The sequence below is a fragment of the Capricornis sumatraensis genome, chromosome 16 (genome assembly GCF_032405125.1).
Source record: "Capricornis sumatraensis isolate serow.1 chromosome 16, serow.2, whole genome shotgun sequence".
NCBI lineage: Eukaryota > Metazoa > Chordata > Mammalia > Artiodactyla > Bovidae > Capricornis > Capricornis sumatraensis.
In genome coordinates this window covers 53472743-53490377 of record NC_091084.1, presented here as the reverse complement: position 1 = coordinate 53490377, position 17635 = coordinate 53472743, and the positions used below count along the sequence as shown (strand labels likewise).

The 17635-nt window shown below is 54.5% G+C and overlaps 1 protein-coding gene across 1 annotated transcript in view; it reads right to left on the bottom strand.

Moving 5' to 3' along the window:
• Positions 1-866: 866 nt before the first annotated feature.
• Positions 867-17635, bottom strand: part of ARHGEF17 (Rho guanine nucleotide exchange factor 17) — a 55856-nt gene continuing 39087 nt past the window's right edge. The window contains exons 3-21 of the mRNA XM_068988773.1: positions 13661-13843; positions 10867-10983; positions 10558-10650; positions 10145-10321; positions 9802-9852; positions 9452-9561; positions 9280-9365; positions 7573-7691; positions 7060-7273; positions 6317-6390; positions 5576-5775; positions 5100-5398; positions 4378-4627; positions 4010-4096; positions 3635-3702; positions 3258-3406; positions 2271-2445; positions 1886-2155; positions 867-1209 (exon numbers count right to left, since the gene is read on the bottom strand). Of these exons, the coding sequence (XP_068844874.1) occupies positions 1013-1209; positions 1886-2155; positions 2271-2445; positions 3258-3406; positions 3635-3702; positions 4010-4096; positions 4378-4627; positions 5100-5398; positions 5576-5775; positions 6317-6390; positions 7060-7273; positions 7573-7691; positions 9280-9365; positions 9452-9561; positions 9802-9852; positions 10145-10321; positions 10558-10650; positions 10867-10983; positions 13661-13843 (2919 nt within the window). The 3' untranslated portion in view covers positions 867-1012. The remainder of the gene's footprint in view (positions 1210-1885; positions 2156-2270; positions 2446-3257; positions 3407-3634; positions 3703-4009; positions 4097-4377; positions 4628-5099; positions 5399-5575; positions 5776-6316; positions 6391-7059; positions 7274-7572; positions 7692-9279; positions 9366-9451; positions 9562-9801; positions 9853-10144; positions 10322-10557; positions 10651-10866; positions 10984-13660; positions 13844-17635) is intronic.

Below are 17635 nucleotides of genomic sequence, written 5' to 3'. Positions count from 1 at the left end.
GCTGCTGCTGCCAGGGGAGGATGTGGAGAGAGGGAGTCAGTGGTCAGAGTGAGGGGCCCCTAGGCCCACCCTCTGCGGTGACCATGTGTGCCAGTGCATGAGACACAGGAGCTGGGGGGCAACGTGCGGACAGCGAGGACCCCTTCCCTGCTCAGGCCAGGAGAGGGCCCTGGACGAGGCCCCGACAGGGTTCCCACATTCGGAAACCGCTAAAGGCACTGCCACAAGCAAGGAAACGCCGAGGCCTGGGGAAGCCCCCCGGATGGGAGTCACTGCCCACCCCCCCGGTCATCGCCTTGTTCTGGATGACTGAGGGGACTTGGTCCTTTGCTCTGGATACTGGAGGGCAACCCAGTCAGGACAAGGCCGTGGAGAGTTTATGCTAAGGGGCAGTGTTTCAGTGCCCCAAACATGCAGTGTGTGTGCGCACATAATCAGGGGGGACTGGCCCCATCAGGAAGGCTGGTTGGGGTCCCAGGGTGACTCCCAGGGCAGGAATAGGGCTTTTTTTCCCCCTCTTCTATCATTTTCTCCAATCACTCCCTGCCCCAGGTCATTGCATAAATAAGTGCTTGGGAAGGTACACATCTAAACAGAAACATAAATACTGTACACGGGAAAGGATTCCATCCCTCAGCCCTCCCACTGTCCCCAGGAAAACCCTCCAAATATTGCACATGGCCCGCCCCAGCCCTGTGGGGTCCAGGCCCGGCCGTGTCTTTGGTAGAAGCTCCAGGGACAGAGGTCCTGGGCAGCCCACGTGCCCCCTCTCCACCCACCCTCCTCATCATGACTGGGTGCACCAGAGCAGCCAGAGGGCCGGGAAAGGCCTGGACCCCGCTGGCCAGCAGGTGCTCCGTTGGAAATGCTTCCGCAAGGATGGGAGGCAGACTGTGCAGGCACGGGTGTGCCCCAGGTCAGACACTCATGTGAGGGTCTGCCAGTGGGCTTGGAAGAGGCAAGCAGGCGGAGGGTGCGTGGGTGGGCGAGTCCTGGGCCACCGTGGACAGGGTCACACCCTCCATAGGAGGAGGTGGTTTGTGCTGTCGTCTCGGCCTACAGTCTCACTGCTGCCGCCGCCCCCACTGCTGAGTCGGAAGTCCTCGTAGCCGTCGCCTCCACTGATCACCAGCATTTTAGGCCTGGCCGAGGCAGGGCCTCGGTGCCGAGGGGAGTCCCGATGTTCCAGTGAGGGCAGCTTCTCCGGGCCTAGGAGGGCAGAGGGGAGGAGCCATGAGCCTGGGGGTGACTGGCAGCAGCACTATCTCAACACAGCCCTGTTGGTGCTCATCTCCCGCTTCCAACAGCCATTTCCCAGGTTAAGTCTTCTCTGGACCAGACAACCCCTGACCGAGGGCCCCCTGCTTCCTGATGCCCACAGCCACTTCCTCTTGGGAGTACGGCTTCCTGTCCTGCCAGAGCAAGACCTGGCCAACTGCAACCTCCTTGACGTACATCGCTACCTAGTAGGTTTCACTTTCTAATCCTCACAGTCCCTTTCCTATCCTATGGACCATTCTACGCCCTGCTTTCTGGCGCTATTTCTGTTTCTCGCTCTGCCCTATACATCCTTTCTAGTCCTGTTTTATTTCCTGTGGTATATATCCCTTCCTGTGCCATATGCTAATTCTTAGTTCACTTCCTCATCTCCGTGACATTCTCTGGACAGAATTTTACACACACACACACACACACACACACACATACACAGAGTATCCTAACAGATTTTTAGTTTGGGTTTTCTATAGCCTACTTCCTGTAATATACGCCACTTCCACATCTGTATTACATTTTCCCTCCCTCTTAACCCTCCTCTCGCAGGGCAGCGGGGCACCCTAAACCCAAAGCCCAGGTCCCTGGATTGGCATAGGATGTGTAGACCCACCTGTATCTGGGGGAGGTGGTGGAGTTGGGAAGAGCAGGTTGAAGCCGTCTGGAAGCTGGACCGCGGCCAAGAAGCGGACATGGCCAGTGTGTCCCTGGCCGAGGCCAGCAGGGCTGAGAGGTGCCCGTGGACAGCTGATGGTACTGGGTGAGGTGGGCATGGTGAGCACCACGCCTGCACTGGTGCCCACCCACAGCAGCTCTTCACACACCAGCAGCGCTGTGATCCGCAGGCAGGCAGCCTTGTGCTGCCGGATGATGGCGTCTGAACCTGGGGCAGGAGACAGACCAGTGCTGGGGCCGAGTCCTGGCGCTGGCTTAGCATCCTCACTGCCAGGGACAGAAAAGCTCCAAGGGAAGGGGCAGTAGGAGACTGAGGTCAGTACCTGCCAGCATCCTGTGCACAGGAGGTGTGACATCCACCTCTGCCAGCTGCTCAAACGTGTCTGGATGGTAGAGACACACGTGGGCACTACCTTTCAATGTCACCCACACGCCCAGGCTGGAGTCCACCATGCAAGCCACGCTGCGACTGGAATCCTGCCCCACGGAGAACGTGTGCTGGGGTGAGGGTCGAGAACAGATGGGTGAGTGACAGGCCTGCCTTCACCGGCCCCTCCCAGCCTTGTGCTTCACCAGTGCCCATTCCTCCTTCTACAACTCATGCCAAATCTCTCCAGAAAGCCCACTGGATTGACAGCAAAGGCAGCCTTGCTCCTTGACCTGGATGATTAACCTTTCAAATGTTAGTTTCACTGGAGCCTCCCCACTTAAACCTCGGGAATTAAAGTGCCCTTTCCCCAAGGAAGCTGAGTGAGTTAATGATCAGAGAAGTTCAAAGCTTGAAGGGTCTTAATAGCAATCATTGGCCTCACCCTGTACAGCTGAGAAACAAGTCTAGAAGGGGAGGGAACCTGTCCAAGGGCATCAGCAAGTCAGTCACAGATGTGGGCCTGAACCCGGGTTCTCCACCTCTTCACTCCCAGCTCAACCAATGATGGGACCAGTGAGAGGGAAATCATGGGAACTAGTTACTCCTGGATACTACCAGGCTGATAGCTACTGATGCACATGCAAATGAAATCAGGACTAAAGGCCAGAGTGATGATAAGGGATGCTGACATCAGAAAGGAACTCGGGGGCAGGGGGAGGACTACAGAATTCTAACTTACATGTGCTTGTAGCCTTCATCAGCTAGAAGGAAATAAGGGTTAGAGAAGGCCAGGGGCTGGCCCAGATTCGCACAGCAGTTGGGGGAAAGCCCCGACCTCTCAGCTGGTTGCTTTTTATGGCCCTGTGGTCTCACCTCCTCTCTCATGGGCCTGGCTCACCCCAAGTCACCAATTCCCCAACCCCACCCACATCCCCACTACCTCCAGCTGCAGCGTGTCAGGGCTCAGGACAAGGACTCGGTTCTGGCAGCCACACCACAGCCGCCCACCCACAGACACCATCTTGGTGATGGGGCTCCCCTGAGCACCCAGGGTCACCGATTTGAAGTTATGAGGCTCCCAGAAATGGCCTAGAGTAGGAGTGAGATAAAGAAAACAGCAGATTCAATTTTACATTGCATTTGAGCCTCACCCTCCCCTGAAATAAGGTGCTGATAAATAACCTCATTTATCAATGAGGACACCAAGCCACAGAAAAGACCTGGGAGTTACCGAAAGTCACATCTCCAGACTTGTGGTCTGGAGGCCCCAGCTTGCTCAGGAGGGAGATCCTACTCAGCGGGGAGGGGGACACTCACCTGCTTCTCTTTGGTAGACTACGAGCTCTCCATTGGCCAAAGACACAAACACCTGGTTATTCAGGTACCTAGGAAAGGAAAAGGAGTCATGGGGGTTTCAGGAAGCCAAAGGAGGTCTCCTGAGCCCAAGGAATCAGACAGAATGACTATGGCTTCCGAAAGACCACCTCCTCCCACCCCCTGTTCTCTAGGTGGTGGGCACCTGAGTCTAAGAAGAGGCAGTGACTTGCACAGTGACACACGGTGTGTGGGAGACACCGTTAGCCTAGGGCACGCCTGTGTGCTCCGTGACCAGGGGGTCCAGCTCAGCAGAAGGACATCTACAGGTAGAGCTGAGAAGGGTGTGAACCAGAAGAGCCATCTGGGGGGCCTTACAGGATGCAGGTCACAGAGGCTGAGTGTTGGAGCTTCAAGCTGTTCCTGCGATCACGGATGCTGTCAGAGGACTGGTACACGTGGACACTGTGGATCAGTGGTGTGGACCTGTGACAAGTGCTTGAGCACACCAATCCCTCCACCTAGCTGCCTCCACCACCATCTCCTCCTCCACGCCAGGTGCTACCCCAAGGTACCCAAATCCCACAGCCTCCCTGTGGGTTTCAGACCCTCTGGCAGCCCTGGTTGGCAGTATCCTTGAGATCTGACCCAAGGCCCTCCTGCTTCTGCTTCAGGATGCGATATGATTTCTTAAACAGGGACTGCAGGTTCTGGCACCAAGACTCCAGCCTCTCCTGTGTCCCTACCAGCCATCCTCGGTGCCCAGCCACACGGAACTCTGGTAGGCCTCAGGGTCAACGCTCAGCAGGTCCTCCAGGCTGCCGCGGGTGAAGGAGCCACGACTGGACCGACGAAGGGCTCTCCCATCCATGGGACTGGTGCCGCAGGGACCACCAGGCCCGAAGGAGCCAGACAGTGGCAGGAAGCCAGGCTCCTGTTCCTCCTCTGAACTGGTGGTCTCTGCTGTGGCCTCCTTGGAGCTCGGGGTCTCCTCATCTGATGGAGACAAAGGGCTCTGTCTCCCACTCTGCCAGGCCCAAGATGTGGTGTCTTTCTAGGCCTTATTCTCCCCTCAACACACCCTTCTGGGCCAAGGTCTTCCATTGCTGTTCTCCCTGCCCTCCAGACTCCGCCATCAGTTCAGTCCTTGTTACCCCGATGACTGACAGCGCAGTGCTATAGGCTCCTGGTCCCAGCTTGGCCACCTCCAATCCACCACCATGGACCAATCACCACCATCCCCAACAACTCCATCTTCCTTAACTGGCCATTGCAGGGGCCTCAGGATCCAGCCTTACTACCCACTGTCCCTGGGGCCCTTGGTGTCACAGTTTCTGCCCATCTTGCTGGACCTTAGTGCTCTCTGGGCTAGTGTCTTGAGACTGGGTGCCATGGCTGTGCTTATCCCCTCTCTCATTCAATCAGCACGGGCTGGGTTGCCCCTCTCTGCCCCAAGTTGGGCACTCACTGCCAAAGCTAGAGGAGATGGTGGACCGGCTGGCTTGGCTCTGCAGGGTCCCCGAGGGGCTGGGCGAAGACTCATCATCCGAGTCGCTGTCAAAGGGCACTAGCTCCGGGCGGGGGTCACCCTCGGCGGGGCCTGGCGCCATCTCCAGGCCTGAGCCCGCTATGGAGATGTGCAGGCATGGCTGGGGCCCTGGCTCGGCCAGCGTCGCTGCTTCCTCATCCGCCGCCTCGACGTCCAGGTCTGGCCCGGTAGGCTCGGGTGCCGTCTCTGGAGGGTTCCTCAGCGACGCGGTCTGTTCCCTGGGAGACGAAGGGTTGGGAATGAGTGTCACTAAGAGGTAGGATCTGCCCTGCACGTTCTCAAGCCCCAGGCCCCGCCCACACCCACAGGACACGCCCACCCTCCGGGTCAGGGGCGGGGACTCTGCCCCAGGCCCCACCCTCCACCCCGCCTGCCCCCATCTGGGCGGGCCTCACCGGTGGCAGCAGCGCTGCAGGCCTGGCACCGCCCCGATGCAGAGGATGCGGGCGGAGCAGACTGCGATGCAGGCCTCCACATCGGGCTCAGCGCGCAGGCTCAGCAGACACACCTGGCCCACGTAGCCGTCGCTGTTGCACACCCACACCTCGGGGGTGGGCTCGGGGCAGCTGCTCAGGGTCGGGGCTGCGCACGAGAACTGCGGACGGCGCCAAGGGACAGGGGAAGGTGAATGGAGGAACTGCTGCTAGCTCCACACCGCTCTCCAGGCCCTCCTGGATTCTCAACACACCTTCAGCATACACATGCAGCACACGTGACTCTTTACGCATCAAATGCACACATCCCTCTGTGACATACATTCATATATGTCTGTGTACACAGACATCCACACATATATATACCGCAAATACGGTCACACATACATGTATATGTGTAACAAATGAAAAAAATGGTAACTGTCCATATGTATATAGACTCATACAAGCATATGAATTAGACACTTGCACATCGATGCTATAGCCTTTGTTCACATGCAAAGATGCATAAATGCAGGGATGTACCTATATACATATGACACATATGTAGTGTACATGTGCTTGTGCAGAGAGCTGTGCTCTCAAAGACACAGGGAACCACTGCAATGTTCAAGACGTACACAATGCTGTACAAAGAACAAAAACACATGAACACATGCGGGCTTAGAATACATGCGCCCAGGTATCCAGGTGCACACACACCTGCATGCCGCTGCGGGTTTTCATGATGGGGATGGCCTTCAGGAATTCAGGGTCTAGACAGCTTTTGCTGGAGGCTGTAGTGGAGATGGATGGACAGACAGACACTGCTTAGCATTCACCTTACCCTGGTCCTGACCTTGCCCATTTCCCTTCCTCTCCTGCCCCTCAGGGTCGCTCTAGGGAGAATGAGGTGGCTGGTTGTTATGTCCTGCTTGTCCTTGGCCTCAATTTTCCCATCTGTACAATGTGAGAGGTAGGCCCAGAGGTCTCTAAGGATTTTCTATGGACCCATTCAACAGTGCTCCCTGATCCAGGCCTGCTGCGTGTGTGTATGTGTGTGTGGTGGAGGTACGAGGTCCTAGTCACCCACTCTCATGATAGGGCCCCTGCCCTACGCTGACCGTATCCACAGAATCCCTGCCAAAGAGGCCCTAAGAGAGTGAGTGAAAGTCGTTTAGTCGTGTCTGACTCTTAGCGACCCCATGGACTATACAGTCCATTGAATTCTCCAGGCCAGAATACTGGAGTGGGTAGTGGTTCCCTTCTCCAGGGGATCTTCCCAACCCTGGGGAAGTCCTGTATTTCTCTGCAGAAGTCTCAGTCCACCCTTCCACTGGCAGGGACTGGAACACCGGACATGGCAGTCCTGAGATTTCTGGCTCCTGATGTCACACACAGCTGTAAGGTGCTGTCCACTGCTTGAAGGTTCTGGGAAGAGGGCACCGGCCTGGGCCCTGGCTTACCCAGTTTCCTCTTGGCCTCATCAAAGGCCTGCTCGAAGCCGAGGCGGGCATCGGGGTGGGGGAAGTCAAAAATGAAGGAGTCGGTGCCTTCGGGCCTCGTTGTGCACAGCTCCAGCTTGGTAGGAGGGAAGGAAAGTGCGTAGCACAGGGCCTGCTTCTCCGACAAGTCCCGGTGCATGGCAGCTGAGAGGTCCCGCAGCGCGTCATCCAGGCTCTGCAGGGATAAGGGTCCAGGCCTCAGGGCCTCACTTCCCCGCTTAGCCTACTCCTGCCCTGGGGATGGGCCTGGGCATCTGCCCCTTCCTCAGACAGAAAATGGGATTCTACTTCCCGGAGACCAAGAGGTAGCCTGGATCCGGCACAGACATGGTGGGCCCTCCCGCCTCCCTCAGCTGGGGATGGAGCTGTGTCTCCAACCCGCAGGCCTGGAACACGACTTCCTTCAGAGATGGGATGAGGCTGTACTCTTCCCCCTCGGACCGGGTGAGGGAATCTCAGGCAGAAGAAGCAGACCTGGTGGGGGAAACCGAGGCTCTCCGAGAGCTTGCTCATCTGGCCCAGGGTGGTCAGGTCCTCGTCCAGGCGGCTGATCGCCTTCTGGATGTTCTCTCGATTGGCAGCTTGAGATGCCCCTAGTGGGGACAGAGGGAGGCCATGGGCAGATCCAGAGACAGACAAGGTCAGGCTTGGACAGACACTCTTCCCCTCCCCTCCAAACTTGCAGTTGGGTGCGGGGAGCAGCCTGACAAACTGAGAGCTTGTAAACCGCTGGACCTCAGGTTAGCATCAACCCCAAAGTTAATGGGCAGCTTGGAGAGAAACTCCAGGCCCGAGAGCAGGGGACTGGGCCTGATTCACAGCCACCGGCCACAGGGTGTCGGTCCCTTGGAGAACTCCCTGGAACAGCACAAAGAACAAACAGCAGACAGCTCCCAGGTTATGCAGACTCCAGCTGATGCCGGGCTGCTGTGGTGGTGCAGTCTCCCACAGGGGAAGTCAGCTGGGCAGGCAGAGCCTCAGGCAGTCAAATGTGCTGACCCAGGGATTCAACTCCCCCCAACAAAGGACGGGGCAATGGGCTGATGACCTAGATTTCCCTGGTCCTGTCCCATACTTGATCACTGCCAAATACTGGCCCCACAGACCAGCTCAGCATCCTGCACACTCCACACTGCCTGGCTAGGGGCGAACAGCCCAGACCAGTGGCCCACAAATGGGCTGAGTAGACAGCAGTGGAGTGGACTAGACAAGAGAGGCCTGAGGACATCTGCTCCTTCTGAGGGGAACTGTCCCCCCACAACCCTCTACCACCTGGGCAGCCACGCTTTCTTCCCTATGACCCTGCCCCTCTCTGGCCACAGCTGACTGGACCACAGGTAGACACCTGACCTAGAGGTACTCATTTTATCCACCGGCCTGTTCTTTAGTGAGAAGAGATGAATTGGACCGATAATCAGCTTGCTTTCCTACAGAGGGGCCGGTGTGGGGCAGGCCTGGGTTCACCAAGGGGTTGAGTGAACCCCTGACTCACTGGGTCTGACCTGCCTGCTGGTCCTGAGATGCCCTCACCACCAAATGACCACCCTACTCAGGAGGGTGGACTGCGCCTCCTGGAGCAACTGGAGCTGAGAGCTGCAGGAGAAAGGCCACGAGACAGACAAGGCCGTGATGGATCATGGGAGTTACGAGGAGGCGGAGAAAGCTGAGAGCAGTGAGATCTGGTGCAGAGGGGGCGGGCTGGGCTGGGGTCAGGGGAGCACGCTCACACAGCAGGAGGAGCAGCTCTTTGAAGCTGCCTCAGCTCCCGACAGTCTCAGCCCCAAACAAAAGGATCATTCCAGCCAGCTTTCTGATTGGCCTGAGTTGAGTGTGTCTGTTCCCCAGGCACCAAACTGCTGGACCAGAACAGTGCGCCATCATCTAAGATGAGGTGCATAAATGCATCTGTGCAGTGAACCAACTGCTACGGGCATCTGTGCTCCCTGCAGCATGGCAGCCCCAGTACCCCGCCAGCCCGCGGCAGGCCCCTGCCCAATCCGAAGGTGGCCGGTCTGGCTCTGTGGGACACAAACTGGATCCTGCATGCCAGCACCCTTGGACAGGATGGGAAAGCGAGGCCCAAAAGCAGAAGAACAGGTGCACAGCCAGCCAGCCTAGCCATGGCTCAAATCCTCTGGTGGGCTTCTCAGAGGAAGACCCCCTAACACCCAGCACCCCCACCTTTGATGATGTCCGCATCGTCCAGTGGCAGCTTCCACAGCAGCTTGTACTTGCTGGCCGTGTCGATGACGCTGGCTGCCGTGTACCTGTGGGGAGCAACAGGGGTGCTCTGGCCAAGGCGGGGGAGTGGGCCCAGGGAAGGACAATGGCCTCAAGCACCCTGGCCACTCACAGGCTCATGGAGCTGCGCCGCAGGGAGCCCGACTTCCGCTTCAGGGTGGTGCAGACGATGAGGTCCGTGAACAGGAAGAGGGACCGGTCCTTCTTGCCACCGACTGCCTTCTGTGGGGCCCGAGACAGGATTCAGGCCCAGAGGCCCTCCCTCCTGCCCACCGTGCCCAAGGGGTACAGCCAGGCCGAGGGAGGGGAGGGCCCTCCAGATGCCCAGAGGCAAATTGGGACTTGACCCTGGGCTCCTGCTGGGGTGGAAGAGCAGGAGGCCAGAGGGCAGCAGCTGTGAGCAGAGAAGGTAACCAAGCAGGGAGGTGGGCACAGGCAGGTGGACAATGGGACACTCCTTACCACTTCGATGACCATCTCCTGCCTCAGGAACCGCCGCATAGGGGCCTGGAGCTGTGGGGCAGGAGGGACAAGGCATCCTGAAGGCTCATTATGAGTCCTTTCCCCTCCCCAGACCCTAGTGGCCCTTGGCCCCACTCATGGGACAAGTCAGTAGGAGCAACACGGTGTCCATCCCCTCAATGCTGTGTCATCAGGCCATGGGATATATGGCCAGAAACAGACATGGGGGAGGACACAGATGCACACTGAGATGGATGCAAACACACTGTAGCCATGACCACGGTTCCAGGTGACCACAGGTGTGGACACAGGCATGGGTGGAGCCAGGCGGGACGGCACTCACATCCTCCATGCCCTCGATGTGGGCCTCAATTTCCTGCAGCACGCGGGCGTGCCGCTCTGCCTCCTCGGCACTTCGCACACCCTTGTTGATGCGCTCAGCCACCTGCTTGATGTTCCGCTGAGCGTCCAGCAGGAGAGGGTAGTCTGGGTGGTCCTCAGGCGTATGCTTCAGGAGGTCCTGGGTGGAAATGGGCAGTAAACCCGTTTAGCCACCCCTGTCAGGCTCTGGGGCCCTACAGTGACTGCTGGAACAGAAGAGACTGTGAGTAGACTCTAGAGAGAACTTTCCTATCCGGACCCTGCGGCTCCACTAGGCGGGGACCACTGAGCCCCCTGCATCCTCACATACCTCCAGACTTTGCCCACCTGGCCACCCAGCCCCATGCCCTCCTGCCCACCCAGCCCCATGCCCACCTTCACCAGAAGCTCGTAGCGTGGGATCCGCTGCACAGGCTTGATCATGAGGTCGGACAGCGCCTGCTTCTCCTTGTTCTCACGCATGCTTTGCTGAAACCCGAAACAGGGTGGATGGGCACCCAAGTGAGGTATGACCAGCAAAGATGGAAGCGTCCAGGGACAGACAGGTCCCCAGTGAGCCCCTCCAGCTCTGAGGGGAGACACTGACCCACAAGCTAGGGCTCTGGGGTCCAGGCTGGGGGCTCCTGAGGCCCCCAAAGCTGACCCAAGAGGGGTGGCCTCCATCCCCCTGCCTGGCCCTGGTACCTCCAGGAACTTGAGAAAGGCAGGCCTCGCCTCCTTAGCCACACGCACGGCATCCTTCGCATTGAGAAAGTTGTCGATGTAGGCAGAGTAGATGTTGACCAGGACATCCTTCGAGAACTGTGGATGAAGAGGCAGGTTGGGACCCTCAACGTGTCCCCTCCCCAGGTTTCCACTGATTCACGAGCCAACATCTAACTCTTCCCTCCATCTGAAAATGACACGGTCTCTAAGGGATCGGGCATGTGCTACTACTGTGATGTCTGTACATGTCATATGTATGACTGTGTGATTAGGCGTGTGCATGTGCGTGCAAACACACATGTGCACTCAGACCAGGCTCTCTCCCTCCCAACTGGGCATTTCACCCCCTAGTCTCCAACCAGGCAGGTCTCCCTCCTTGCTGTCAGCTGAGTGACACAAACTTCTTCCTGCTGCTTGGCTTTTGCTCATGTAATTCCCTCCAGCAGGAAGACTCCTCCCCCATCCAAATCTCTCCCACCTTGGCAAGGCAGAGCTCCAGTTCTGCCGCCTCCAAAAAGCACTCCTATGCTGAAGAGGGCTCAGCTTGGAACTATACCTGGCCTCTGGCCTCCCTGGCCCCTCAAGGCAAGTCTGCCAGCTCCAAGGAGTAGGTGCTCCCATCCCTCCCAGTATGTTCTGCCTGGTGGCTAACACCTGATGGCTGGGCTCAATGTGGATGTTCTCGGCAGAAGCCCTGGCTGGGCATTAGGACACCCCAGTGCCTGTCTCAGCTGCACCATGGATGGACTAGCTGACCTGTGGTGGTGTTTCTTGTCCCCTCTGGGTCTCCAAATCCATGTTTCTAGGTTTTTGATGCCAATCCCCACCCCCCATCAGATGTGATGCAGGGCAGAGGCTGAAGCAGCTCAGGGATAAAGACAGCCTCCCCTGAACTCCCCCCAATCCTGGGACAGGACATCCTATGCCGACCCCTCTAGGGGGACCAGGGCTTCCACTGCTACCCTTGGTTAACATCAAGGTCCAGACAGGGAGGGGATAAACTCAGCGACACTGAGGGCTGAGATAGACTGGAGATGTCAGCACTCAAGCTGGGGTCCCACCACTGCCAAGCCAAGGTTCCTGTTACATCAGTTTCCAGGTCAGCAGGCACCTTCTAAGACCTTCTTAGTAAGCCCAAGGCCCACCCCACCACATCACAAACACATGCAAACACACCCACATCCCATAGAAAGAGATTAGGTGTTTTTTACTAGTAGAATTTCTGGAAGGAATTTTAGAGTTTTATTTTTGAAATTATTTGGCTCTGAGTAAGCATTTAATTTGTGTTTCACTATGATTTCTCATTCATCATCATGCTTTTTTTGGAATTCTGGCAAAATAAAATGTAACTGAAATTTTTTCAAATGTAATTAAACTCATGTAAATGAATACTAAATTTAACAATTAAAGAAAATGGCATGTTATGTTTTGCAGACATTTAGTTGAATGTTTATTAGTTTCACTTTTACAGTCTTTTTAAAATTCTGAAGCCAATGCCTTTCCTAAGGTCTCAATCACCATTGTAGGATTTTAAAACGCTCGCAGGTGGAAGTCTTGTCTGTGGTGAAAGGGACAAGGGGTGGCGTACAGCATGGGCACTGGAACCAGGTTTTTTTGGTTGAATCGTCTACCACTTACTGTGATTTTTTAAAAATATCATTCATTTATTTATTTGGCTGCACTGGGTCTTAGTTGCAACATGCAGGATCTAGTTCCCTGACCAGGGATTGAACCCGGGCCCCCTATATTGGAAGCATGGAGACACTGGACCACCACGGAAGTCACTTACTAACTGTCACTTTGATCAGGTTATTTTCTCTATGTGGCAGAGCCATCAACTTTATTTTTTGCTTGTGGGTTTTTTTTTTTTTGGCCTCGCCCCACACAGCTTGCAGGATCTTACTTCTTGGATGAGGGCTTGAACTCAGGCCCTCAGCTGTAAAAGCATGGAGTCTTAACCACTGGACCGCCAGGGAATTCCCAGAATCATCAGCTTTAAACTTGGGAATAATCAATCATAGCTACCTCCTTAGTGTCATTGATATATATACTGTATTTGGAATACCTAGCACATAATAAATGCCAAATAGCCATTATTATTAAAACGCCTGATGGAGAAAAGAGCTAGTCGAGACTAAGCCGGTGTCAGCATCAAGCCCAAGTCCAGGGTCAGGACCAGAACAACTGTTTACATTCAGGTTAAAGTAGGGGTTGAGGTCAGTACCAGCATCCATTTGAGGTCTGGGTCATAGTCAGGGGCAACTCAGGGTCAGGACTAGGGTTAGGTCAGTGTCAGCAACTGGTTTGGGGGTTTAGTCATGTCCGACTCTTTGCGACCCCATGGACTGTAGCCTGCCAGGCTTCTCTGTCCATGGGATTTTCCAAGCAAGAATACTAGAGTGGGTTGCTATTTCCTTCTCCAGGGGATCTTCCCCACCCAGGGATTGAACCTAGGTCTCCTGCATTGCAGGTGGATTTTTTTTTACCAACGGAGCTACCAGGGAAACCGTCAGCAACTGGGGCTGGGTCCAAGGTCAGGGTGTCTAGCTGGGGTTGGGGCCAATGCCAGAGCCCAGCCAAGCTCTGGGGTTGGGTCGTGTCAAGGTCAATCCAGGATCTGGGGTCAGCGCTAGTGTCTCGTCAAGCTCTAGGGGTTGGATCAGGGATCAGAGTCCATCTGGGAGCTGGGGTGGGGTCCCAGGCCACGTCGGTCTCTCCTGGGAGTGGCGGGGCTGTGGGGCGGGGGTGCAGCAGGGACCGCAGGGCCACTCACCGACTGGACAAGCAGGCCTCCCACCTTCTGCTGTGCATGCCAATTCTGCACGCAGTGCCGCACCTGCTCCAGGAACTGCTCATGGTGCTCCAAGAGCTCCGGGATCTGGTCGAAAATCTCATCCACCAGTGACGGGTCACAGAGCAAGGAGTTCTCCGGCTGCTTCAGTGGCTGCATATAGCCCTGGAGGGGCCACAGGGTCGGTGCCAGTTCCCTCAGAGAGATGGCACCCCAACCCACTGGCCCAGGTATACACAAAATCACCTGGGCCTGCTGCTCAGTAGCCCTGCCTCTGGGATCTCCCCCATTAAACTGGGAGCTCCAGGAGGGAGATGGAGAGGTCTAGCTCCATGACCCTCACTCAGCAACCAGGGTCTGGCACAAGTTGGGGGTGAGGGGTGAGAAAGATTTGTTGGATGTGTGAGTGAACAGAGCTTAGAGTGAGGAAAGCAAGAAGACTGGGCTCCTGGGAGACTCCACACACTAATTCAGCAAATATTTTATTGAGCATTTACTATGTGCCAGATACTATTCTAAAAACTAGAAGACAGCAGTGAACAAGAAAGGCCAAAATCCCTGCCCAGATCGAGCTTACAATCTAGTCAGATGAAATACAGAAATTAAATATATAAATAAATAACAACCATGTCATCGAATCTAAGATGCGTCATCACTCTTTTTTACCTCAAAAAACATGCTGTCAATTAAGTTATTATAGGCCATAACTATGGGATGAACCTGGATTTCAGAGATGGTAAAATGTGAAGAATGTGTCTTAGAATCAATTACATGCAGAAATCCTGTGGTAAATTAAAAGACAATAATTGCTGTGGGTTAAATAAAGCAGAGAGAGGTACGGAGGAGTATATGGAAAGTTATTGAAGGCTTATTGGACAATATCTGAAACACTGTTTTTAGATCTTCTGGTCAATTAGTGACTAAAACTCCCATTTTTCACTTCAAATCCGCATTCAGAGGTATTTCCTGAGCTAGAATAGCCCTGCTCAGTGGCGAGTGGCTCGTGTAGATGTAGTCCTCTACTGGCCTAAACTGTAACTACAAGCCAAAGAAACTAGGCTGTTTGAGAAAGTATATGAAATGCTGCAATAAAATTTACATCAAACGTTAAAAAAAAATAGCTTGTTTTAAAACAAGTTTGAGAAAGTAAAGCTCAACAGAATCCTCTCGCCTGGTCCGAGATTCCGGAAAGGCGGAGGGGGCGGGGCTGACAGGACACACGTAGCCTTTCTCTCACAGCTCCCAGGCTAGTCTGAGCCCCTGCAGGATCTCTGCCAGGGTCTGTTGCCCAAGGAGTGGGAGTTGAACCACTCACTTCTGGGTCCTAGCGCCTCACACAGAAGCCTGCACACCAGTTGGAGGAAAGAATAAACAGCGACAGGGAACTGCAGAACCTGCTAGGAGCCAACACCTGCACTCACCCACCACACACTTGCTGAGCAACTACTGCGTGTCCTGCTTTCTAAGCACGAGCTGCACCTGTGGGCACACAAATGTCCCTGTGCTTGTGCATCTGACAATTTAGTGGAAGGAGGGGGATAACAGTACCCTAAGCAACAAAATTATTACAGTGCATTAGAAGGTAGTACAGAGAGGTCGGTCAGGGAAAGCAGTGTTGTTAGCTGGGAATTTGCAAGCTGAAGAAAGACTCAAAAGGGTGATGGAGACACTGAGGAAAGGGTGCACCCTTAGGAGGTTGGTTCAAATCCCACCTCTTTCTGGCTGTTAACCTTGGCATTTAACTTCTTCCTTCATTGTGAACTCCTGGCCCTCAGGAATAATACAAATCAACTTGAGTGGCAGCAGTCACTGAGAGGGGTCGCCAGGGCTGTAGAGTCCAGTCTCCCCACTAGAGTGAGACTGACAGGGATTCAACCCGGGCTATGGCACTCGTTCCCACTGTGAACCTGAACGAGTGGCTTTACCTCTCTGTGAGGAGTTTCATCATCTGTAAAATAGGGGTCTACAGTGAGGCTTATATGAAGTAACTTATATAAAGCACCCAATAAGTGTTAGCTCTTAGTATTACTGCTTGCTATGGTCTGAATGTGTCCCTCCAGAAGTCATATGTTGAAACGTAAGCCCCGATGTGGTGGTATTTCGGGGTGGCGCCTTTGGCAGGTGAGCAGGTCATGAGGGTGGAGCTCTCACAAATGGGATTTGTGCCCTTTGAGAGAGAGCTCCCTCAGCCCTTCCACCACGGAAGACACAGTGAAAGACAGCTGTCTGCAGACCAGGAAGCCAGTCCTCATCTGCACTTAATCTGCCAGCACTTTGATCTTGCATTTCCCCGCCTCCAAAACTATGCAAAATAAATTTCTATTTGTTTAGGTCACTCTATCTATGGAATTTTTTCTATAGCAGCCCAAATAGAGTAGGATATCATTTAATAGATAGATGACTCTGGGCAGGTTTCTCCCTCTTTGAGCCTTCATAAGCATTATTATAATATCTGCCTCACAAGGTTAATACAAGGGTTAAAGGTGATTTTATAGATACACACACAAATGCGCATGCATGCATGCAGGCAAAATTGCCAGGCAGTATGTTAAATTATACATGCATCTCGTAATCTGCACCTGACACAGGTCTTATTATTCCCACCCAACAGACGAGGAAACAGAGGTAGAGACTGGATACATGACTTGCTACAGATCACATGGCTGGTCAGGAGGTATTGCCAAGTTTCAACACCAGTGGCCTGGCTCCGAAACTGTGCTCTGGACCCCTGGGCGGGACCTCAGTCCTCGACACAGCAGGGCTGCGTCAAGCGAGCTGGTCTCAGCTGACACTGTCCTTCCTCCTCACACCCTTCCCCTCCCGACACTCTCAGCCGGTGTCCTCAGCACCGTCCCCCCTTAGCTCTTCCACTCGCAGGCCCTGCAAGCCTCCACGTGTGCAGAGGCAGAGGGGCACGCCCACCCCATCACCTTTTAGTCTTCCCACTGAGAGGAGGGCATGATTAGTTATATTTGCAGGACAAAAACGCGGAGGCTCAGAGGAGTGAGACTATTAGACTAGGCATCACCCAGAAGGGAGCAAGTGACTAAACCCCTGGACTGATTACCACGCCTTTGACTCCCACTTAGGGGACAACCAAGGACCCCCGAGACCTCTGCACATCTATTTGTGCCTGGCAGCCAGGGACACCTCGTAAAGATGGAATTCTGGTTGTGGCCCTCCTGTGACTTCCTTGGGCTCACAGTAAAGGTCAGCTCCTTGCCCAGCAGCCACACTGGCCACCTCCCTGTTCCTAGTTGTTCTAGGTTTCCTCCAGCCACCCAGCCCTGTTCCTGCTGTGTCCTCAACCTAAAACAAGTCCCTGCAAGCTCTCCCCTTGCTTAAATCCTACCAACCCATCAGATCTCAGCTAAACACCCCATACCCTGCCCCCAACACTAGGGCAGACCCCCATTCTGTGTTCTCACTGCTCTATGCATCTTAAAAAATACACACACACACTGATAAATGATGTATTTTTGTGGTGTGATATATATATAGCATAAAATTTGCCATTTTAATCATTTTTAAGTGACTGGTTCGGTATACCCACATTAAAGTACATTCATGTTATGGACCATCACCACCATTCATCTCTGGAACTTTTTTTCAACTTCCCTGACTGAAACTCTGCACCCACTAAATACCAACTCCCCATGTCCCCCTCCCCAGCCACTGGCCGCCCCATTCTACTTTCTGTCTTTATGAATTTGGTTGGCCATTCCAGGTACCCTATATAAGTGGAATCGTTCAGTATTTGTCCTTTTGTGACCTGCTTAGTTCACTAGCATAATGTCCAAGAACTTGTTGCAGCATGTGTCAGAATTTCCTTTTTGGCTGAACAGTATTCTGTTTTAAGAATACTCTCCGTGCACTTCTACATCACCATGCGTCCTCACGCATAGCCTGTCTGGTTATGGTCAGTCTCTGCCACAGACTGTGAGCTCTAGGAGACAG